The sequence below is a fragment of the Ochotona princeps genome, chromosome 4 (assembly GCF_030435755.1).
Source record: "Ochotona princeps isolate mOchPri1 chromosome 4, mOchPri1.hap1, whole genome shotgun sequence".
NCBI lineage: Eukaryota > Metazoa > Chordata > Mammalia > Lagomorpha > Ochotonidae > Ochotona > Ochotona princeps.
The window spans coordinates 24335344-24359003 of record NC_080835.1 but is presented as its reverse complement, the minus strand read 5'-3'; the positions used below and the strand labels follow the sequence as shown (position 1 = coordinate 24359003).

The window sequence follows — 23660 nt, the reverse complement described above, 5'->3', positions numbered from 1 at the left end:
TTAATCTTAGCGCTGGCACTTTCGAACAAAGTATACTACTTTTTTCTCAGTTTACTGTCAAATGGTGATATTTATTCTGACATCTGAGGTTATAGGGTGATTTAAATATGTCCTAGTTCATAAAGTGTCTATAATTGTGCCTATCCCAGAACAGATAAATACCAGCTACTAGGATGAGTGTAACAATTCAAAGCTTACCAACACGTGTACAGTGACAGCCCTTTTTATTTCCTCTGTATACAAGGCAAGACCCTGATCTCATCACATCTCTCCCTGTTTACCTCTGTAAAGGTTGGCATTATTTTGGCCTTTTGTGAACCAGAATGAGGAGAAAGTAGTGAAAAGGGCAAAAGAATATGCTGTCCGGGGCCAGACCACTTACAACCTAGTGGCCAGCAACAAACATTTATTTTCCTGTATCAGGTTCCCTGATGACGACAATAAGGTTGACAGTGACTGGGCTCAGCTGAATGGTTGCATTTCCTGCTGTGGACCCACTGGGCTTGGATCCAGGTTGTGAATGGGCTCAGGTGCTTCCCATGTGTGCGTGATCCCCAATGGATGAAACAAACAAACACTCTAGGAATGTTCTCATGAGGAATTACTGGGGCACAGGAGGTTGGGCCTCAACCTACAAGCAAACCGGAGACCCACGCACCTGTCACACCTGCTGAGATTTCTTCAGCAGAAGTTAAGTGGGTTGAGGAGTCGTCTTCTCCCACAGTGGGAGGGGAAAACGAAGTGCTTGTTGAACAAATGATCAAAATGAATGCTTCCTACTAATTGCAGGAAAAGAGAGTACTAAACAGCATAGGGTAAGGAAACTGTCCACTGTGGGAATACACTCAAAGGAAATGAAGTCAGCATGTGGATACCTGTCCTCCCATGTGTATAGCAGCCCAATTCACAACAATACAGACATGAGATCAACCTAGCCATTGCCCAATTGATGATTAGATAAAACATGGTATAGAGACACTACAGGGTGTATTGGTCATTAAAAAAAAAGAATGAAATTCTGATATTTGCAACAAACTGGATGGAACTGGAGATCATTATGCTAAATGAAATAAGGCAGACTCAGAAAGACAAATATCACATGTTTTCTTTTGGTTGTGGAAGTTTAATACACAGAATATGTTAAAGTTGTGTGGGTGTCACACTATTCGATACATATAATGGCAAATACAGCTTCATGGAATATCCCCTCCTTTCCCTACCTATGAACATTATCATGGATCCCTCATTTTGTGATATTAATGTATCATCTGAAGTGAGTGTGGCAACATATTAGAAATGGTTAAATTTAAAAAATAGAAAATAGTCATAATTAAGAAGTAAAAATAAACTTGAAAAAAATGATTATGAGCCATACTGGTATGTGTGAGATCGGATGAATCAAATTCCCCTGATTCTCTGAAAGAGCCCGCCTAAGAACCACTGGTTGTGTCCGTTTTTGGATCTTTGTACTGGGCTTTGCTCCCTGTGGGACTGATCTTACAGTGCAGTGGCTGGAAGGGGGTCACAGAGCTATCTTTTTCCTATATTCATCATCCTTCTCTGAGAAGGAGGGTCTTCCCTGGATACTTTGGAACTTTACAGAATTTTCTCATGGTCCTATTTCTTTTCCTTCCATGAGTAGAAACAGAACAAACAATTAGCAGCTTCCTAATTGTGATTTGCCAAGCAGAGGCACAGTCTCCACAGGAAATGTGTCAGCTGTCCCACTGCCATCTCATTTAAAGTAGGACAGACATCAAGCTTGAGAAAGCTTGGTTAGAATCCTCCAGGGCAAAGAATAAAAGCAACCAAGTGGGACTCGGCCATGACTCACAAGCTCCAAATTCAGCTGCAGAAGCTTCCAGTGAAATCAAATGGAGGGTGGGCACAGGCACAGGGCATAACCCTAGTCAGGTAGGCTGAACCAACTTTCACGAGAGGAGCCGTATCACTGCAACAACTTTCTCTTGTGTTGAAAGCTTTCTCTTGTCTCTTTGCTGATGAACTCCTTGGAATCTAGACAGGAGGCCAAAGTTTCCCTTCTTTGGGTTTGCTTTGGTCAGCAAACGACTGGTCTAACCCCTGCTCTGGTTTGATGTGATGGGCAGTAACAGTAACCCCACTCCAGAGCCTGAAGCTCCTTCACTGTGAATGCAGGTAGACCAGCTGCACACGCATTTGCCTTATCTCTAAATATTGTCTTTCACTTTGTCCTGTTTTGTTCATTTGGAGAAGGAGAAGTTGCAACTCCTTAAGAACGCAAGCTGAAAAGACTCACGGCATTAAAAGATTGCTTGAAATATGTGGCCCTCAGCTTTTCTGGAGCTTTGACATGAAGCATGAGTGGCCTCGATATCCGTTGGGCTTTCACTGCAGTAATGAGTAACATGTGTGCTTTAAAAATACATGATATTTGGATGTGGGGGGGTAGGAAATTGTGTGTAATTTTGCTTCTCAAAGCGATTATAAGACATTTTCTAGGGATTTTAAAAAATTTTTATTCTATGGCCAGATGAGCTGCATTTTGATATTTTCACCCCCAAAAAGGAGAGTGAGTGTGTAAACCTCCCTAACATTATCCCTCCCTCAGTCCCAGCCCATCCCCAAATAGTTGCTGGTTTTTATTTGTTTCTTTTCTGAAATGCCAACACAAACAATATTTTAGTACACCTTTGAGCTTAGCTCAGAACTGGGTGTGTCAGCCATTATCTAGCTCCCCGGCCTGCAAGAAGGCATTTGACCTTCCCATGGGAACTGCCTCCTTGTAAAAACGAAGGCAATCACGAGACCTAGCCAGGGAGTGTTGATCCTGACCCCTAGGAAGCCCTGTTGTTCGGCCCGTGTGGACCTGAGGCCAGGGGTGTAGCAGACAGATCCCCCTTAGCATGACTTTTGGCTTTTCTGCTTTAAATTTTTCCCAAAGTGGGTCAAACAAAGAGTACAGAGAGTTAATACTCAATCAGCAGCAAACAGGAGTCTGATATATGCCTCACTCGCTGCAGGGGAGAGAGAGAGAGAGAGATTCAGATTTAGATTTGCTCTATTTATTTGAAAGGCAGAGTGAAACAGAGAAAGGGAGTGTCCATCTACTGGTTCATTCCCCATATGCCCTCAATGCTTGGGGCTCGCCCAAGCTGAATCCAGATCGCCATACGGACAGCAGGGGCCCTAGTCCTCAAGCCAGCTCTGCTGCTTTCCCAGGCACATTAGCAATGAGCTGAATCAGAAGCAGAGCAGTCAGGGCTCAAACTTACGGTCTGGTATGGCATGCAGATATTCCAAGCAGTGGCTTAAGCACTGAGTCACGATGCCTGCTCCACCAAGGGATAATATCTCACACCGTCTACAAGGATCCCAGGGACCAGGTTAGAATTGCGCTTCAATTGCCACAACAATAACAACTCAACAAAGGCATTGACTCACAGACTTTTCTGCTGCTGTTGTTCTAGTATCTCCACTCCCTCGCTTCTGCTTTCTGGGTGTCTGCTCCTAGTATCTACCTGTGTCCAAAGTCCTCATTTTCATCTTGACAAGGGATGCCATACTGTGAAAACTTCCAACAGATATTTACTCTTATTATTTTTTTATGGGGGGACATTCCTGTACCTACCACTTTTGGAACCAGATTTCATTCTATCTTATTTAAATGGAAAGCGATACAATAGCTGGTGTCTACTTCTAGGTACTTATTTAGCCAATCCCATGACATCAGACTATTCCTTACCCCCTAAATTGGAAATCTGTGATGTGCATACCCCTATGTCTTTTTTTTTGTTCTTCCTTCTCCATTTTTTGTCATGTGTATATGCCTGATCTTCCTTCCTACCCCCACACAACAGCAGAGGAAAAGGCCTAGGTATGATTTATCTTTCTCAACAGCCTCCCCCCCCCATTTTTTTTTCTTTTTTGGTACCAAATAGTTTACAGCATGCATACAGTAGGTACTTAATAAACACTAGGTTAAGGAATGAGTAAACGGATGAATGCAAAGGTCACTGAGGCCTCTGAAACCTGCTGCCCACATCCTCCACCCTCTGGCTCCAACTCATCTGATTGTTCTTTTTTTCTGGATGAGCTTGGCTTCTGTGTGCCAGTCTTGGACTACCCCTTATCACACATGAAAACCACACTACTGAGGTGCTGTCAATGGGAAGGTACTCCATAAACAAGTTGCTCAGTGGATGAGTAAATGAATGGATGTTAGCTGTTTGCTATTCTCTCATAGCTGTCATTGGAAATGTTCAAGAGGCAGCACACCGACCAGTTGGAACTTGGCCCTTAGTGGGCTTTACTCCTAAAAACCCATGGATTCACAGGGAATCTGCAACTGTATAGTTGGAGTGGTAGGGAGGTTTTTGGAGGTCTTGGCCCTTCTGACCAACTTGTTAAGTACTGTTTTTGTTGTTGTTGTTAGCGTTTGTTTTTATTTTCACAGCTGATTGTCATACAGCCACATGGTATCTAAACAGCAGCTCTGATTGTCAAGGTTGGCATTAGATCCTCCAAATTGTTATCCAATTTTTTTGGTCCCCAAACACCAGCATTGGCAGAATGACTCAGAGGGATGAAGGTTCTAGCCAGTGACCACAGAATGTTTTTTCCCCTGTCAGTGCAAAGCCAACTGGCCCATCCCAATGTCAACCTCAGCCTTGGCTTCTTTGGTACTGTGCTGTGAGATTTGAGCCAACTGGCTCTTATGGACAGCTTCTAGTGTTACCATGGCCCAATCTTTACTACCTTGGACGTTTTCATTGTAATTACTCTGGCTTTTACTATGATCAGGCTCATGATTACATGGCAGGAATCTGGCCAATGTGGGGAGGGTTGGCACATTTCTTTGGATGAACTAGCATGGGCAAGCATCCTTTTTCCAATTCTCTCTTGTTCAATCATTCCCCTGGCTTGGTCATGAGGATATCAGCATTGCCAAGGTGACTTTATTGTGTGGATCCTGGAGCCCTCTCCCTTTTGTGTGTGTAGCTCTGTTTCCTGGAATTATTATTTCTGGTATGACTGAAGTTGTTTTCTGGATATTTAATATTTTTTCAGCTGAAGCCTTTTATTCCCTCATTCCGACATTTCATGCAACTTTTTGAAAACACCCATTCTGATCTTGGAAAGCTATTTGGGGGGATGGTGCTACCCCCTGCTTCACTCAGCTTCACTTAGCCCAGGCCAGATTGAGACATGTGGCTACTCTGACATTTACAGACTGGGGGACTTAGGGCTAAAACCAGATTTCCCTGAACCTTTGTTTCCCCAGCTATAGTGACGTGAGCCGAGAACAAAAGAGATCATGTGAGTTCAAGCACAAGGACATCCAAGATATTTGCTCCCTGGCCAGAGCTTCTGTCATGGGGAGTTGTGTTTGGTTGGGGAAATCGCCTAGTAATAGGCAGTTAGTTAAGATAGACTCCCCAGCCCACCAGTAGGCATAGATAGAAGGTGTTTCAGCGATACTCAGGATGGAGGTACACTCAGTCTTGAGGGTTCCTGGAAGAAGCATAAAAAGAGTAGCAGTTATTAGTATTAACCCTAGTTATCATCTGTGGAAGATTTTCTATTTGTCAAATAGTACACTAAGTACTACTGTGTTTAGCTCTCACAACTGTTTCTATTCATAGGAGCCATAATGCCCATTTATGATCAAATTCATTCAGAAAAGCTAAGTAACTTGTGCAAGGGCACAGAGCTAATTGGCATAGTCAAAACTTGAATTTGAGTTTGATTCAAAAATCTTGCTTTTAAGCACTATGTGACTCTGTTTATGCCATGTCCCCCCTTTTCAAAACTGACCACTGGTGGCTTCTCCTTGAACACAGGATAATGACTGAAGTCCTTCATGTGCCGCAACATCTCCTATTGTGCTTTCTGATCTCACCCTTCAACCCTCTCTCTGCTCTGCCCCCAACGAGGCTCAGCTTGAAGCAGCAGTTTAAGAGGGATACTCTTGGCTAAGCCTTAACTTGTCCTGTAGGAACAGGAAGCCATGGGATTTGAGTAGACGCAATAGAAGCATGATATGTCCTGAAAAACTGGCTTAGAAGGCTGTCAGGCAACTGAGGCACAGGCACACGGGGGACTGCTAGGGAGGAGCGGGGAGTGAGAATGGAAGGCTGGCTTCCAGAGACACTAACTGGAGAATCCACAAATCTCCATGGCAGGCAAGGTGCAGAGCGAAGCGGAGTGAGGAATTCAGATTCATGCCTAGACTTTGGACTGGAATGACTAAGTTAGGGTTATCAACTTTTTAAAAAAAAAAAAATTGGAAAATCAGATTTACAGAGTGAAGGAGAGACAAAAGTTTTCCATCTGCTGGTTGAAGTAGCTGCAATGGCTGGAGCTGCACTGATAAGAAGCCAGGAACTAGGAGCTTCTTCCGAGTCTCCCACATGGGTGCAGGGTGCCAAGACCTTGGCCATCCTTGACTGCTTTTCCAGGCCACAAGCCCGGAGCTACAAGGGAAGTGGAAGAGCCAGGATATGAACCTGAGCTCATATGGGATCTAAGGCGAGCAAGTCGTAAACTTTAGCCACTAGGCTATTGTGCTAGGCCCAAAATAGATGAATTTCTATCTAGATAAATATTGGTGCTGGGCCGATACCAGCTTTTTTTATGGAGCTGCTGTGAAGGCCAAACAAGCAAACAAAGCCTGTAACCCCCTGTATTTTCATCGCTTGTGTATAGAAGGGCTTTGAAAACCATGTCACTTCCTTTACCGTGCCTCCTACCTCCACATTTGGGGTGGGAATCCACCAAAGGCTCAGCAGTTATCCAGCCGCTCGGCCCCTCCCACGTTCAGTTACAAACCCACACACCGTCCCAGATTAGGCAATCAAACAGCAGCTGAAATTAAGCTTTCAAATGTTAAAAATCAATCACAAGCCCCCAAAACGAAGCTTGAAGTGAAGAGGTGTTTAAGAGAAGCAGGCTGAGGTACACCGTGAAAAACAACCTAAATTATTAAAGCAGAGTTTTCATCGTGCAGGGAAAAATGCTCCAATAATGTCAGCTTAAATGTGTAAGTCTATTTACCTTCCAGATAGTTTTCAGGAGTGTTCTTATTAAAGTCTGCTACTTGCCTGTTTGTCTATGGAAGAGTTAGGGAGGGAGGGTAATCAGCCTGAAGCACACAGAACCCCTTTTTCCTGGTTGTCTTTGTCACAGTGTTTCCTGTGACCTTGACTTGTTAGAGAATGACTCTGTAGAAGACTTCGTTGAAAAATGCAGGTCCTCTTCAGGGCTTTGTTCATTTCTGAATTCAACTGTCAGATGTTGATGTTAACTAAAAAGATGGTTTCTGTCCTCCTGATCCATTTCATTCCTTCTCCTTGACCTTGTGGTGCATTTGTAATGCTTAAATAATGGCATGAACATACTTTGGTATCAATTGACCTTGATGCATAGAATTTAGGGTCAAGAGGGTGTAAAGGCAGAATTAGATGGAGAAACTAGGAAGGAAAAAAGTCCTTCTTAGATCAATGATCTTCAGTTTTATATCTGACTATGACACAAGGATTTCTGAAGTGTCATGTGCTTATTCGTGAAATAAAACTTTGTCTGTTTCAGTGCTGTTCAAAACAAGCGTTATGAGCCCAACTTGCAAGCATGCATGAAATTTAGACTTTCCTGGTAGCCACATCAAAAAAGCAAAAAGAAACCAGGGATGCTAGTCTCACTATTTAATTTTTTATTTTTAAATTTTATGTACCTATTTGAGTGGCATAATGACGGAGTGAGAGAAAAAGGCAACAAGCAGGGTATGTTCTATCTGTTGTTCACTCTGAATTTCCTAAAACAGCTGGTGCCAGGCTGGGCTAAAGCCAAGACCCAGAATCTTTTTCAGGGCCTTCCACACAGGTTGCAGGAATCTGAGTGACTGGTCCTTTTTACACTGCCTCCCAGATCATGAATTTGCAGGGAGCTGGGTTGGGGAAAGAGCAGAGGAGCCCCAACTTGAATAAGGTATGCTGATACGGAATGCAGGCATGCAAGGTGGGGGCTTAACTGGCTATGCCACAACACCCATCTCTAATATAATCTTACTTAATCCTGCACAGATTGAGTATGTCTAATCCAAAAATCCACACTGTGAAATGTCCTCAAATCTGAAACTTGCCTCACACCCGAGGAGTTTGTATATTTGACCATGCTTGAGAGTCACGAAATGGATGGACATTAAGAACGTTCATAAAATGTGAAGCAGAAATGAAATTCATGTTTAAACTTGGGTTCCATCCCGAAGGTATTTTGTTACATATACATACACAGTGCCACAAAATCCCTCAATGTTAATTTGCAATCCTCTGGATTTCTGATCCCATGCATTTCTCAGATCTCTGAGAAACTGTAACAGTTTTGTCCCTTAAACTGACAGAACAAAAGGTGACTTCAATCTTTCAGGAATCCAACTTTTTCTCCATCCAACTGAGATAGAAAAATGTAGTTGTGATTAAAAAATAAAACAAACAAGAGCAGCAAAACAAATGATTCTCTGGCTAAAGTGCAAGTCAGAATCTTTCTCATGTAATTGTTCTTTGGTTTCAGGACTACTCACGTATGAGAAATCACCCTTTTAGCCGAGTAGACAACTTCATTCTAGAAGCAATAAAATGGAGGCATTAAAATAAATAGCAAACCACATGCTTAAAAAATGAGAGGGTGAAAATTTCATCATTTCAGATGGTCCAAATTTTTCATGAATAAATGTCATCAGGTGTCTCCTGGAGGCTGGTGACTACATTAAACATGAATTACAAGGACTGCATTGGTTCTAGCAGTATTTTTTCTGTAGATTAGTCTGACAATTTAAAAGTATACACACACACACACACACACACACACACACACACACATTGGCATCTCTGAAATGACTTTAATTTCTAGCTGGCAGATTTCTTGTGCTCAGCATTTTTGGGGTAGGGTGGTGAATAAAAAAATTGGATGCTTCTGGAAAACTTTTCTGAGACTTGAATTGCATGACATAGTAAATTGTGTCTGATGTCGTGGACTCTTGAACTCTTCAGGCCCAACCTCAAGAAATGTGTTATCTTTCAACCTGCAAATGAATTCTGCCTTCCATGAATTGAGGATTGTTTTAATGATGAATCTTTTGGATTAAAGGAAATTGGCTTGAGATCTCAGTTACTTACTGAGTTATTCTGAGTCAGTTACTCAACTTCCGTGAGCCTCAGATTGCCCATTTGTGTAAAGGGACCATGCTATCCATCTTAGAGGTTATTGTGAAGATGGCGTACGATGATAAGTACATGATCCATGAAGCTGACACTGGATTCATGATGCTTTTCTCACACCTCCTTCCTTTCACTCTTGGGATTGGCAGGATTCAGTTTCTCATGGGTTATTGGCTAAAGAGAGGCCTTTTCAGTTCTGTGCCTCATGACCCTTTTCATAGTTTCCAACTTGGCAACTGCTTGCCATGGAGGGAGTGCATGGAGAGAAGATGGGAGGCTGAGTCTTCTTGTAATTGGATTTAGGAAGGGACATTGCACTACATTGGCCATATTCTATCTAACATAGTTGGGAACTGTAACTAGCAATACTTCAGGGGAGGGAATAGCACAAGGGAGTGACTGGAAATAGGGTCATCAGGGGCCATCTCGGAGTTGCTTACAGCACTCTCTGTAACTTTTATGTTTGTGTTCCTTGGTGTCACTGTCCCTTCTCATGTGGATCCTGGATCCATAATGGAAATAAGAATTGGAAATACTGGAACTTGGCACCTTGTTCACACAGAATTCATTTGAAGCTTCACACAGCTGTTAGGGTTTCCTATTCTGCTGCATGCAACTGCCAAGTGTGGGCATCACAAATCTTCTATGCGTCTCCATCCCCAGTTAGACCTTGAGTCCCATGAAGACAGGCACTGGTTTTGTTACTGCAGCCATCCAGAGCTTGGCACAGTGTTGGGCATGTAGTTCTCCATAAATGTTTACTAAATAAATAAGGGAATGAGAATCTTCTTGTTCATGCAACAACCCTTAGAGGTGAGGCAAGAACACTTATGATCCCCGTTTCATAGAAAACAGACTCAAAGAGTAAGTGACTTGCTTAGTCTCACTTAGCCAATAACTGGTCAGATCCAGGAGCCCAGGTGTATCAAACTTCCTCAGTGCCAGCTCTCTGATGACTTTGTGGATTCCTGGTTATAAGGAAGGTAGAGGCAGAAACACACTATCCCCCTCTTTGTGCGTGTCTGTTTCTTCTTGTTCTTCTTCTTGTTCTTCTTCTCCTTCTCTCTCTCTCTCTCTCTCTCTCTCTCTCTCTCTCTCTCTCTCTCTCTCTATCTCTCTCTCTGTGTGCTATGTGCTCTGAGAGATGATTAGAGATTTTTTTCCCACCATGCAGTCTCTCAGTAGGCAGTTTTCACCACCCACTGCAGCTTGGAGTAGGCAAGCCATTCTGGCCTCAATCTCCAAATGAATTTCTGTTTTCTTTACAGTCCAAGAGAATAAAGAGAATAAATGAGAATAAATGAGGCCGATGCTTCCTTGCTTTCTATAAATCAGATGTTGTTTTGAGTCCTTTTGGTCCCTGCTTCTTTTACGTTCTTGTGAGTTCTGATGTTTGCCTATTCCTACTCAGTGTCATAATACTTGTTTTTGGAACAGCTAAGTTTTAGGTGTTTAGGAAGACAAGTAATGGTACTGTCAGTAATAAAAAAGAAGAAACTGTGATAAAAGTGAACATTTATTTATTGAATGCTTACCATGCATTAGACAAAATTCTAAGTGTTTCCTGGGCACTATGTATTGCTTATTAAAAAAACTCCATGAAAGCAGTACATCATGGATAGTTAAAAACATGTATTCTCTCTGACAGTTTCTGTGCATCAGAACTTTTTTAATTTAAAAAGATTCATTTTATTGCTTTTATTGGAAAGTCAGATATACAGTGAGGAGGAAAGACAGAGGAAGATCTTATTTCTGCTGATTCACTCCCCAAATGGCTGCAACAGCTGGAGCTGCACCAATCCGAAGCCAGAATCCTGGAGCCTGGAGCTTCTTCTGGCTCTCCCATGTAGGTGCAGGGTTCCAAGGTTTTGGACCATCCTCTACTGCTTTCCCAGGCCACAAACAGAAGGCTGGATGGCAAGCGGAGCTGCTGGGATTAGAACCAGGGGCCCATATGGAATCCCGGTGCATCAAGGTGAGGACTTTAGCCGCTAGGCTACGGGTGGTTGTGGCTTCCATTCCAGTCCATGTGTGGGACAATCATATGCTGGCCTGGTATACAGACGTTGGAAGACTTGGCTGGATGAATGGTCTGCTTCACTGATGGTTCACTCCAGAGGGTGGCCAGGAGGCTTGAGGTAGCCTACCCCCGTGGCTTCCTGGGTGTCCTCACAGAGTGGTGGCGGGTTTCCCCCAAAGCAAGTGACCAGAGAGAAAGAAGCTGCTCTATCCTTTGTGACCTAGCCCTGGATGTTAGTAGCCATTAGTCCCTTCGGTGAGTCCCATTCCGGGTGAGTCCCATTCTGGGTGAGAAGCATTACACAGGGCATGGAAAGCAGAAAGGAGACTCTTTGAGAGCCATCTCAGAGGCTTTCATCTTGCAATGTAAACCACATCCAAAGCAGCAGCTAACTTACCTTGAGCCATTGCTACGTGCAGGTAATGACGTGCATAGTGCTGTGAGCCAAAGCCTTTAACATTCATCATCTCCTTCAGCCCTGGCGGCAAGCCTGAGCTCCAGATCCTCTTGTTATCCTTTTCTACAGGACACTGAGGCTCAAGGATACCCATGACTTGGCCAAGGTCACAGAGCAGGTATGTGGCAGGTGAAGTCAGCATGAGCACACTCTTCAGGCAGATGTGAGTGCAAGTGCAGCTTGTGTGATTTTTATCAGTGGTGTCACCAAAGCAGTGAGAACATGTGTGGGATCTACGATTAACTGTGAAGATCGCAAGGGGCAGACGCCTCCTTCTCTTCCTAGGCAGTGTGAAACCACGGCAGAAGCAGGTCTCTGAAATCGGAGTGCCTACTGGTGGATGAGAGACAGAAAGCACACTGATTTTGCGTTTGAGTAAACCCATCTTAAGCATGTGACTTGCCCACAGGATGTGTGTGATTAGCACTGGATCTCATCACATTTCTGGGAAGTTGACTGTCTTGTGTTTCTATTAGAATTTTAAGGAACTGGGGGGGGGAGGAGAGGAAAGAGATCAGTAAGGTACAGGTTGGGGATCCTTTTGCACTTAGAATGATTTTGGAATACATGCATATTCATGATGAGATAGCTTGGGGGATCACATCCAAATCTAAACATGAAATCCATTTTATAAACACTTCAGCAATTTCGTTTTGAAGAGTTCTGCACATGAATCAAAGTTTGTGTGAAATTTTCTGCTTGTGATATTGTGTTGGTTTTGGATTTTACAGCATTTTGGAAATGTGGATTTGAGATACTTCATTATCTAAACAATAGTTTCATCTCCTGCTCTCCTTATATGGTGATGAGGTTGAGATTGACTTAGTATAAGATCAAAAGTTGAACTTACAGAGATTTTATATTTTTCAAGTGATTTTGTAATATATTGAAAAGAAATGTCTTTGCGTATGTGCCTGAGATATACACACATACCGAGACAGAGACAGAGACAGAGAGAAGTGACCAGTAAGCTAGGCACACACAGTAATTCCAAGAGTTCAAGCTTGTATGCACAGATACCTAAACAAACAAAAGGGACAGCACCAGGTCTGGCCTATGTTTCCATATGCCTTAGGTTTAGAGACCAACGAGAAAGTCCTATATTCCTCTTTCGGTATCATTACTAAAGTTGGGAGGTGGTTCCTCCCATGTTTGTTACAGAAAAATGCACATATTAAGATACCCTGGAAATTTTATGTAAAATTTGAGGAGTTTTAAAGCTCTGAAGTATGGAACAATCTCTTAGAGTTCACAGATCTGAGGATAAAAATCCCAATGTTAAATCTTTTGGAGAATTAATTTAGCACTTCCATATTTGATAGACTACTTTGTAACATGAAACTTGCTCAATTTTCCCACACCATGCCATATTTCCCATTACCTAGAACCATCATTGGTATTTTTAAATTTTGGCTTGATCCACTTCAACTTTCCTAGGTGCAGACTAAAGCAAGCAATGAGACCTTCTGCCAGTGTCCGGGAGGCTGTATCCACAGCCCAGTGCGATACACACATCCACTTCATAACTCCTCTTTCCAAGTAGTCAATCAGCCTGTTACTCTTGACAGGAACTTTAGTGCACCCTGGTAAGAAAAAGAAGAAGCCTGTACGATGTAAACCTCGTACAAGAAGCAGCTTGTACGATGTGCAAAATAGGTTACTCCAATGTCCGTTCCCTGATTGGTTCATGCAGCATACCTCATTAGCATACACTTGACCAATCGTGGAAGACTTCCTGCTTTAGAAACACATATAAAGTCTGAGCCAAGGAGTGCTGAGCAGCAGTTCAGGTGGGCAGTCCTGCTGGCTGGGCAGGCCCTACCCGCTGCTGGAGAGTTTTGTCTGCTTCTTCTAATGCCGTTTCCTTTTTTTTTTTTCTTTGTGCAGTTCCTTCTTTTTGGTAGTAAAGAGAAGCTGTGACATGGAGCTGCAACAGGAAGAGCTGAAGCACAGGCACTGTGCTGTTCCTGAACAGTCTGGGGAACCTCAGCATCTGCCACATGTCTCAGGACCAGTCACCCACCTCCTGCTACTGCTGCTGAACACCAACACCAGAACTCCTATCCCTCCCACACCGCCCCAACTCCTCTGGATGGATACACTCTATAGGCAGAGGTGGGCCTTAGGGGGTGACACGTGGAGCCGGATGAGCATCGCTAAGACCAAGATGCAGAGCATCAGCTGTTGCCGAGTCCCCTCGGGTTCCTTCGCGCGTGGCCCCCTCTTCCCACCGCCAGACCCTGGGAACCGTTGTCCTGACTTTGCTGTAATTACGCTCCCCAGTCTCCTGTACTATAAACCAAATTTCACAGAATGAAGCCCAGAGGGACTCAATTCTTTTTCCAAATAGCAGGCTTATTCATTTTTTAAGATTTATTTATTTTTATTTGAAAGGCAGATTTTACAGGAAGAGGAAACAGATATTCCATCTGCTGGTTTACTGCCCAAATGGTCACAAACAAGAGCTGAGCTGATCCAAAGCTAGGAAAAAAGGAGCTGTTTCTGGGGATCCTATGTGGGTGCAGGGTTCCAAGACCTTGGCCCATGATTTGCTGCTTTCAAAGACCATAAGCGAACATAAAAGTGTCTTTTGCTTCTTCCACTCTGTAAATGCTTTGGGACTTCTCAGTACTCTCTGGAAGCCCCTGCTTACTACATTAGGGGCAGCTGTTGTTGCTTGCTTGCGTCATTGCATCTGAGTGCCTGCCTTTACTTAGCTTTCCTGCAGACCGCAACTCAAGAATCCCACTGGTCCAGGTGGACGCAATGCATAAGAAATAGCCCATGTGGCAGAGCTGCAACGCGGCAGGTATCAACCTCCCGGCTCCACCTGTGGCTCAGGAATTACCTGTGCCTTCAGCTCAGTCAGCATTTTAAAGCACCCGTGAGTGGGGAGCATATTGAACTTGAAGAAGCACGGGTCGTCTTCCACAATTGCTACCAAAAGCACGTTTCCTCCGGCGGCTTACTCTGTGTCATAACTTGCCGTGTTTCCCGCTGAGGTAAACTCATTTTATAGTGGAGTACAAAAGTCAGGTTTGGGGCTGAGGAAGGGACGAGCACTGCATCCCCGCAAGCTGTAGGGACGAAAGTGGCAGAAAACTGGTCTGCAGGTGGCGGCTGTTGAGATAACCTCGCCTGCGGACTGGGGAGGGAGCGAGAGGCCCCACAGGCCTACCCTATGCGCGCACCCCTCGGTGGCCCCTGGGCCAAGGGGGAACACAGCCCCGGAGCTTGCAAAACTTCGGGGAGCGGGGCCTGCGCCGCCCCGGGCCTGGGCGGGCCGGAGCGAGGGGTGGGAGGGCCGGCCAGGGGCGGGGCCAGCGCGGCGAGGGGCGGGGTCAGCGCCGAGGCCGCGGGGGCAGCGACGGCGCCGGGCAGCGGGAGCGGCGGCCGCGCCATGTGGCTGCTGGGGCCGCTGTGCCTGCTGCTGAGCAGCGCCGCGGGTGAGTCGGGGGGCGGCGGGCGAAGCGGGGCGCGGCGGCCGGGCAGCGCTCGAGCCCCGTGTCCGCGCGTGGGCCGCGTCCCGGGTGTGCGAGGAGGGCGGACCACGAAGCCGGGCTGGCCGGGACCCCGGCGAGGGGCCGCCGCGGGGTGCGCGCCGTCCTATTGTGTGGGCGTGCGCGCCGGGCCGTGGTGTTGTGTGTGTGTGTGTGTGTGTGTGTGTGTGTGTCTGTGCGCGCGCGGGCGGGGCTTTGTGTGCAGCCCGGCGGCGGGGAGCCGTGCGGCCGCCCCATTGGGCGTAGCTCGAGTGTGTCTCTCTGTGTGTGTTATGCGTGTCGGGGAACCGGCGGGGAGAGCTCCTCCCAGACGCCAGGGCTCTCGAGGCTGTGCCAGGGCCCGCTTCCAAGCCTTTCGCGTGCGCCCCGTGCCTCAGTTTCCCCACCTGCGTTGCGGGGGGAGTAGCCTCGGTGCTTCCTTCCCGCGCGCGGGCTGATTTGGGCAGGGTGCGGTGAAAAGCCGGGCCCGACCTGGGAATGATACATGTCTCTCAGGGATCCTGGCAGCGGGAGCTTTTCTGAAGGTGTGTGCAGTGGACATGCTGGCCAGAGAGGGACATTAGGACGTGGGTGACTCCGCGTCCTCACAGCATCCTGGGGGCGGTGAGAGAGTTGCAAACCGCCCTCCCTTCTAGACTGTGTGGTGCTGTTCCCAGGAACTTTTCTGCTGATGTGGGCACGCTCCGAATTCCAGCCTGGAACCGGTACTGTGCCACCCCTGCCCACCGGCCGCAGCTGTCAGCCGCCCCTCCTTGCCTTGGCCCTTGGCCCCTGGCTCCCTGACGTTTATTTCTGGACAGCTGAAGCCCAGAAAGTGGGTGACAGGGCCTAGTGAACTTTTTTCCCAAGCTTGCTTGGCGTTTATGACATGCACAGGTTTCATTTACGCCTGCTCTTCCCGAATGCTTCTAGCAGCGTTGCTTGTGGAGATGACTTAGGTGGACTGTTGATTGGGGAAGTTGAGGCTCTCTTCGTTGTGAGCTCTCCTTTGCTGGTGTGAGTGGTTCTGCTGAAGTCCTGGGCAATCTCCCCAGCTGCCGCTCCTGTTGCTGGCCCCCACCCCCAGACAGATGACGTCATCCCGGCTCTGAGACTCCATTTAGATGTCTGTGGGTTTTGCTAGGTTTCCAGCGAGGTGCTCGGACTCTTGGTGGCTCCTGTGGATTTTTAACCCTGTCCAGTCAATGTACCCTGTTCCTCCTGATCTATTATTGGGACACTCTGGGGGTTGGGCTGCGAAGGGGCAGTGGACAACTGCCAACAGGTGTGAATTATTTGAAGGCTGGTAGATCAGGGCGGAGTTCCCTGGGCGGTTCAGACACCAAGACCTGCTTCATTCAGGGTGCATAGCTGCCCTGACAGCACCCAACGACAGTTCTGGAAGCCGGCTGTTGTGTGTGTGTGTGGACAGCTACTTGGGGCAGGGTGGACACTGTTATTTATTGCATCTCCCAGTTGGTACTGGATTGTTTTGGTTGAGTCTCCATCTTTGTAAAAATAGTTAATTTTGTCCTACTCAGCACTGGTTACTTAAAATGAATGTGTGTGTGTGTGTGTGTGTGTGTGTGTGTGTATCCCATAGGGTTCAAACACATCACATGGCCATCATGAGGAGGGGGAGTATGCTTGATTCATGATCCAGGAAGCATCCTCTTCTTAGCATGGACTCCACTTTGACCTGTCACCAGGAGTCGGGCTGCCACATTCTCTTGTTGCCTGGCCTCATGGTGGGCCCAGAGACCCTAAACTGTATCTTGGTTCTCTTGCCGGAAGTTGATCCGGCAGGAGCATTTACAGAAGCTGGCGCTGTGGATTTCCGCCTGTGCTTGAGAGTCTGTGTAGAGACCTGGGGGGTCAGAGTTGAGTTCCAGTCTGGGTTCCTGGACTTTGTAGGCCGGGAAGGTCCCTGGCATTCCATAGCACTTGGGAGGCCTCTGTGGCTCAGGAACCTCCTCAGACACCTTCATGTGGGTTTCATTGTTTGTGGCAGGGAAGTGAAGCATTGATTTTGGCTGCTGTTGCGTTTTAATGCATCCTGAAAGACAGACTTGGCCACACCATGTGACATTCAGTTTTCCTGTGTGTGGGTGGCGTGGTAGGTGTAGGCCTGTGGGCCTCCAGACATTTCTCATGGGAGTTGGGGGCAGGGGGTAGCCGGACTGCTCACCTCTTCCTGCAGGCTGACCTTGACTCCCTGACATTGTCCTTTTGTCAGGGAAAGGCTCCATTGACCCTGTGCCCACCCTTCAGAAGGGCAGGTGTTTACTGGGGCCCATGTGCTTACTGGGGTGTAGGGTGGGTTTTTATTTTATTTATTTGTTTTTAAATGACCAAGCTGCTTTGCAAAGCCCAACAAGGCCTAAGCCCCTAGATGAAACCACATGCGCACAAGTACAAATAAACACACCTTGTTGTCTTTAAAGAGATGTGGCTCAGGCTGCCTGCTGGGATGGGAGGTGTCTTTTCCTGACAGCCCACAAAGGCCCTTGACCCTGGGATCAGGGAAGGAAGGAGCTGGAGAAGCAATTTGGGCCTTGAGGACTGCGTGGATGTCTTTGGCTGGAGTCACCAGGATGGGTGGCAAGTGGGATGTATGTGTTATCTGTGTATAATGGGTGGCATGTGTCACCTTGGTAAAAGGGCTGAGAGATCTCTGATACACAGGCCATCTCATAGGGAAGATACAACCTGCTCTGCTTTGCCTGTGAGGCTGGACCCAAGGCGGAGCTTCCCTGTGGGAGGGGCCTAGCTCACAACTTTGAACACCTGCTCTTGTTGGTTTTTTCCAACAAGATTGAACAACAGGAAATTGAGAGTTCAGAGCTCAGTAACATCCAGGATCCCACAGCAAGGGTTGGATGAAATGTCGGCTGTCACGCAGGTTTTTCTCAACCTCCACTGGCATTGCTTCCAGGACCCTGCCCCTTTCTTCCCAGATGCTTTCGGGAGCAAACAGTGAAGTTGTTTCCATCAGTGACCCCCTCCATCACATCTGTCCACTGTGTGGTTGCTGCTCCAGGCTGATTCAGCAGATGCAGCCAGCTGCCCCTGGAGTACATGCTGTTGTGAGTGGTCTGATGTAACACAAATCCTAGCTTCTGGAGTAAAGGTGGAACTGTGTGTGAGACACCTGTGCCTGATCCAGCTTCCTACTGATGCTCTGCCTGGGAGGTGGCATGTTGACAGCCCAATTGCTTGGAACCCTGCTGCTCTTACGAGAAACCTGCCTCGAGTTCTAAGGTCTTTTTTTTTTTTTTTTTAAGATTTTATTTATTTTTGTTGGGAAGTCAGATTTACAGAGAGAAGAAGAGACAAAGATTTTCCACCTGCTGGTTCACTCGCAAGTGTCCACAGTGGCTGGAGCTGAGCCAATCTGAAGGCAGGAGCCAGGAACTTCTTCTAGGTCTCCCACTTGGATTCAGGGTCCCAAGGCTGCTTTCCCAGGCCACAAGCAGGGAGCTGGAAGGGAAGTGGAGCATCCAGGTCATGAACCAGTGCCAATATGGGATCCTGGTGCATGCAAGAAGAGGACTTTAGCCACTAGGCTACCATGCCAGGTCTGAGTTCCAGGCTATTGGCTTCAGCTTGGCTCACTTCTGACTGTTTTGGCTCTTTGCTGATTGAACCAGGGAGTGGAGGATCTTTTTCCCTCTCTACCTTACAAATAAAACAAAAGAAGAAATTATCCCATTCTTTTTGCTATATGTAGGAATGGGTATGTGGAAAACACTGTACCTAGGCCAAGATTTGAATTTTTGATCTGAGTTGGAGTTACGGAACTTTCATTTTTACTCATGGAAGTCTATATTTCTCCCCTTTTCTTAGATGTTTATTGTAGCTTATAATTGAAAAGTAAACGATACCATATGCCACGGAACTCTTCTGGAGTGATGAGACTGTTTAGCTATGGAGTAGCCCCAGGGATAAATTTATTTCTGGTTGTTGAATTTTTTTTTGTTTGTTCTGTTTCTCTCTTTGGGATATTTTGGAATGTCTTGGACATTCTATCAGTGCAGTTTTAAAAAAATATGTATTTATTCATTTGAAAGGCTAAATGGTATACGCTTGGAAACATAGACATGTTCCATCTGTTGGTACACTCTCCAGATGCTCTCAGCAGTTAGGACTGGGTCAGTTTTCTCAAGTCAGGAGCCAGAAACTCCATCCTTGTTCCCAATGTGGCCCAAGCATGTGGGCCATCGACCTTTGCTGCATTCCCTGGCACATTAGCAGGGAGCTAGCTGTATGAGAAGCGGAGCAACCGTAACTTGTAGTAGTGGTGCTCTCATATAGGAAATCAGCGTTAGGTGACAGTTTAAACTACTGCACCACAACACCTGCTTCTATACAGTTTTTTTTTTTTAACTCCCACCCCCCCCCCACCTGTCACTGAGTCAACCTGCTGATGAGAGAGAGAATTTTCAGATGGTGTGAGTTAATGTGTGTGATTGTTGCAAAAGAATTCACTCATCTGAATGCTAAGGCCTGTCCTCAGAAGTGTCTGCTGGGAGAACTTCAGCCACGTGTTTGGAGGCAGCAGCATTTGCTCACCCTGTCATCTGCCTGTTGCCTGCTCCTTGTGCTGTGAGGACTTTTGCCACAGGATACCTGCCAAGTCTGAGGGAGAGCAGGTGTTTGTTTCAGGAAGATTGTTAGGGTTTCCCAAGCTGGTTGCAGGGACAGGTTAGTCTGGTTTGGGGCTGGGGAGTTTAGTGTTGTAAGGGCCATCCTGAGAGTTGTAGGGTATTCAATAGCCTTTCTGGTTCTAAATGTCAGCCATAGCTCCTGTCCCCTACCCCAGCTGTGATGTCTTTCTAGACGTTGCCAACATGCCCCTGGCTGAGAGCCTTGATCTAGTGTGTGCCAGCCCTGTCGTCGTGCACCTCCAGCGTTACTACTGCCCAACTAGAAGAGGCCTTCACATGCAGTGGATCAAGATGGCATCCTGTGAACAGGGGAGCAGCAGGCTTCTGTGGCAGTGCCAAGTTCAATGTGAAAACCCCTTTTAGAGGGAGAAATGCCTGCAGCCCTGACCCTTTCCCACTAGCTTCAGGCCAGAGTGAAATGTCCTGAGCTGTTTGGCCACGGGCAGGTGACAGCTGAGCCAGGGCTACCTGCTTCCCTGAATGGTAAACCCATGAGCTTCAGCAGGTGCTAGGACTAAAGGCGAGCAAGCTGCCAGCAATTTGGCTTCGGGTGTTGGGTGTTGAAATCCGTGCCCTGGAAGTCCCCCTTCCTGGCCTCAACAGAGCTGGCATTGTCCTTTTTGCTCCCCGGAGCTCCTTCTCCCCGGCTCTGCAAAGACTTCAAAGCTGGTTGTTTCAAGTGTTCATCTTGGCTTTTTTTTTTTTCAAGTCTTCCTAAATCAAGCTGTGCTCTCTGTCGCTTTTGTAACACCCATGTTCCTGTGAGACACCCAGCCTTCCAGCTGTTATTTTTCTTTGTTCTGTTCCCAGCCCTCCTTGAGGCTTCTGCTTCCTGCTGTTTTCAGGCCAATCCCATGTACCCTTGTCTGCTGTCTTTAAGATGTGGGTTTGTCAGGTGAGGGGTGGTTCCTGGAGAAGGGCATTGGCCTTGGTGGGGGACAATTGCCTGTTGGCTCATTCAGACATGGATGGCTCAAATCATGCTGACTGTGCAAAGCCTTCCCTAGGGTCTCTGGCTCCCAAGCGTATAGTTATTGTTGTTTGTCTTTGAGTAACTAGGAAATTCTTGAAGGTTTATTTGGCTGTTTGTTGGTGTGTCTGAACGCTGTCACAGCCAGGCCTAGGTGTGTAAAGATGTGTAAAATTTGTTCTTTGCCCTTGAAGAACACATGGACATGAGACTATTTATTTATTTTTTTTTATCATTTGCAATTGTTGTAGGCGCTTTCCCATCTATAATATCTTGGCAGGTGCTTCTAAATGTGAAGTGTTCTGATAGGCCTTGGGCCATGCTGGGAACAGTGCTCCAAAGACTTGGACACCTAGGCTTTGGGAAAAATGTTATTGTTTGGTGTTCCTGAACTAGCTTCAGAGAGGATGATGCCTGCCCTGGCTGCCACTTTGTTTTTTTTTTTTTTTTTTTTTTTTTTTAGATAAAATGTGGAGATAGGAGTGTTGATGCTCTAAGATCATCTAGCTTGAGGCTTCTGATTGTGGAGTGTTTGGATGACAGTATGGTTTATCTGGTGGTCATGCATAGTGGGTGTGCACTTAGTCCCTCCGTATCTGCAGCAGATAGGTCCCAAGACCCCCAGTGGATACCTGAAGCCATGCATAGGACCAAACCCTATGCAGGTACTTCAGAAAGGTTGAGGAAAGTGAAATTAATGGTTATGTTGATTTTGGTGTGAAAAACTTTGAAATCCATTCACAATTTCATAATATACATTTTTCCATGAACATCTTGAAGACTCTGGGTGTGCATGGATTTCAAGATCATTTTGCTCTAAAATAAACTTAACTGTTCATTGTATTTTCCATGCGTTTTTTTTTAAACTTGAGAGGCTGGGAAAGAGAGCAGGGTGGGGGGAGAGGGAATAGGGGGAAGGAAGAATGTTCCTGTGTTTCTATAATTGCCCATAATGGTGCAATCAGAATCTCAGGCCATTTCCTTTTACTTGGGTGGAGGGACCAATCGCCCGCGCCTCACCTACCGCCTGTGGGCTAAGACATCTTTTCTGCCTCCCAGCAGAAAGATAGAATCAGAAATGGAACTGGGACTTGAACTCAGGCAGTCAGATATGGGACATGGATGTACCAAGTGACACCCTATCTACTAAACCAAATAACACCCCTATTTTTCTTGAATAAAAAAAAAATCTGGCATATGTAATGACACAGACTCAGGTATACTGGTTGTGTGTGTGTGTGTGTGTGTGTGTATACGCTCATAACCCTAGTCCTACTAAACGTACCACCCTTGAGAGCTGGAATGATGTGTTACATTTCTTATTTCCTTTTTGATGTCTAACAGACATCACACCCATTGAAGGTTTACAATGTGGCAGAATGCCAAGTACTACACAGGCAAAACTCAAGCAAAACAGAAGTTATAACAGTTAAAGATTGAAAATCTTCACTTACCCTTCTTTTGCATCTTTCTTCCTTTCTTTAAAAAATATAAACTGTCGGGCTCGGCAGCGTGGCCTAGTGGCTGGGGTCCTTGCCTTGATCCCATATGGCCGCTGGTTCTGGTCCCGGCAGCTCCACTTCCTCTCTGTCTCTCCTCCTCTCAGTATATCTGACTTTGTAATAAAAATAAAATAAATCTTTAAAAAAAAAATATATATAAACTGTCTGATCTAAGTCAATTTTGTGTGAATTTATATGTACATGCATGCATGTATGGAATCATAGGTACATGTCATCGTAGGGAACTCGTGTTTTGTCATTACAGTTTTTCACTTTATTTCTTAACTATTGCATTTTGTCATTTCTACTTTGTGGCTCCCAGATGGGTCACGCCTGCATGCTGTTTAGACATTTTGGTTATCCCAAAGTGTTTGGCAATTTTTCTTACCTTCATTTGCATTGCTTGTCTCATGATCGGTACTTTCTCCCCGCCTCTATTTCATGCACTGTGTAGCTTCTGCTGTTTGTATTTCCCTCTTTTAAGTGTCTTACTGCACTTGGTTTCTGATTTACAACAAAATATGGGACTGTAGTCATTTGTGGGGTAATAGATGTTTGCTGTTTTCAGAGTTACGCTCTTTTTTTGCACTTTTGTGGATACAGTTTCTGCCCAGATTTTAGTGCCATTTTTCAATATTCCAACTAGCTTTTGACCTGAGTACTGATTATTGACAGTACACAGAACTCTGTGGAAATGCTAACACACTAATGATGTGACCAAGTTCACTGAGGTATCCCCAGTGATCAGTCACAACTTTGCTGTCAGAAGATGCTGTGAGCCTTAGGGACACACAACATCCCCTGGTGTTGGGGGTGCTGCAGTCTCAGATACACGGTTGTTTGCCATCTTTCTTTGGCTCTATGTCAGTTCATCTAACAGATTTAAAACCGTATTTCTGGAATATATACTGTAATGAATTTAATATTTCTGCTACCAATGATGTCTGCTGCGTTTTCACAGCATTTGATTCAAGTAGCTAGGATGTTCAACTTCCTTTTCTAACAAAAGGTTAAGTCATTTTCCAACAAGCAGTGTGAGTTCAGAATTGGTGCATGGGTATGTTCAGTACAAACCTGTACTATTAGCCATTGGTGTAGACACTCAGATGGTTGGAGGGAGGAGACGTACTCTATAGTATATGCTGGTGAATCCTCTCATTGGATCGTGATGTCACTGTTGACTACATGCCTGTCTCATTGGCTAGAATGATCTGCTAGAGAGCCATTGGAATGGGAAGTGTTCCACATTGATTATTCTCAAATGGTGTCTTTAGCAGATGGGAGCTGATGAACCAACTGCCATTCCTCTGTGTGGAGAACCCTTCATTGTGAGTGTTTAAATTGGCCTTTGCTGAGGCTTGATTTATTAAA

At 45.8% G+C, this 23660-nt stretch overlaps 1 protein-coding gene across 2 annotated transcripts in view; it reads left to right on the top strand.

Moving 5' to 3' along the window:
* The first annotated feature begins 14946 nt into the window (after window positions 1–14946).
* LDLRAD3 (low density lipoprotein receptor class A domain containing 3) overlaps window positions 14947–23660 on the top strand; it is a 249935-nt gene continuing 241221 nt past the window's right edge. The window contains exon 1 of one of the 2 annotated variants that reach the window (XM_058663174.1): window positions 14947–15117. In XM_058663174.1, the coding sequence (XP_058519157.1) occupies window positions 15072–15117 (46 nt within the window). In that variant the 5' untranslated portion in view covers window positions 14947–15071. The remainder of the gene's footprint in view (window positions 15118–23660) is intronic. The other variant, XM_058663175.1, reaches the window with a different exon arrangement.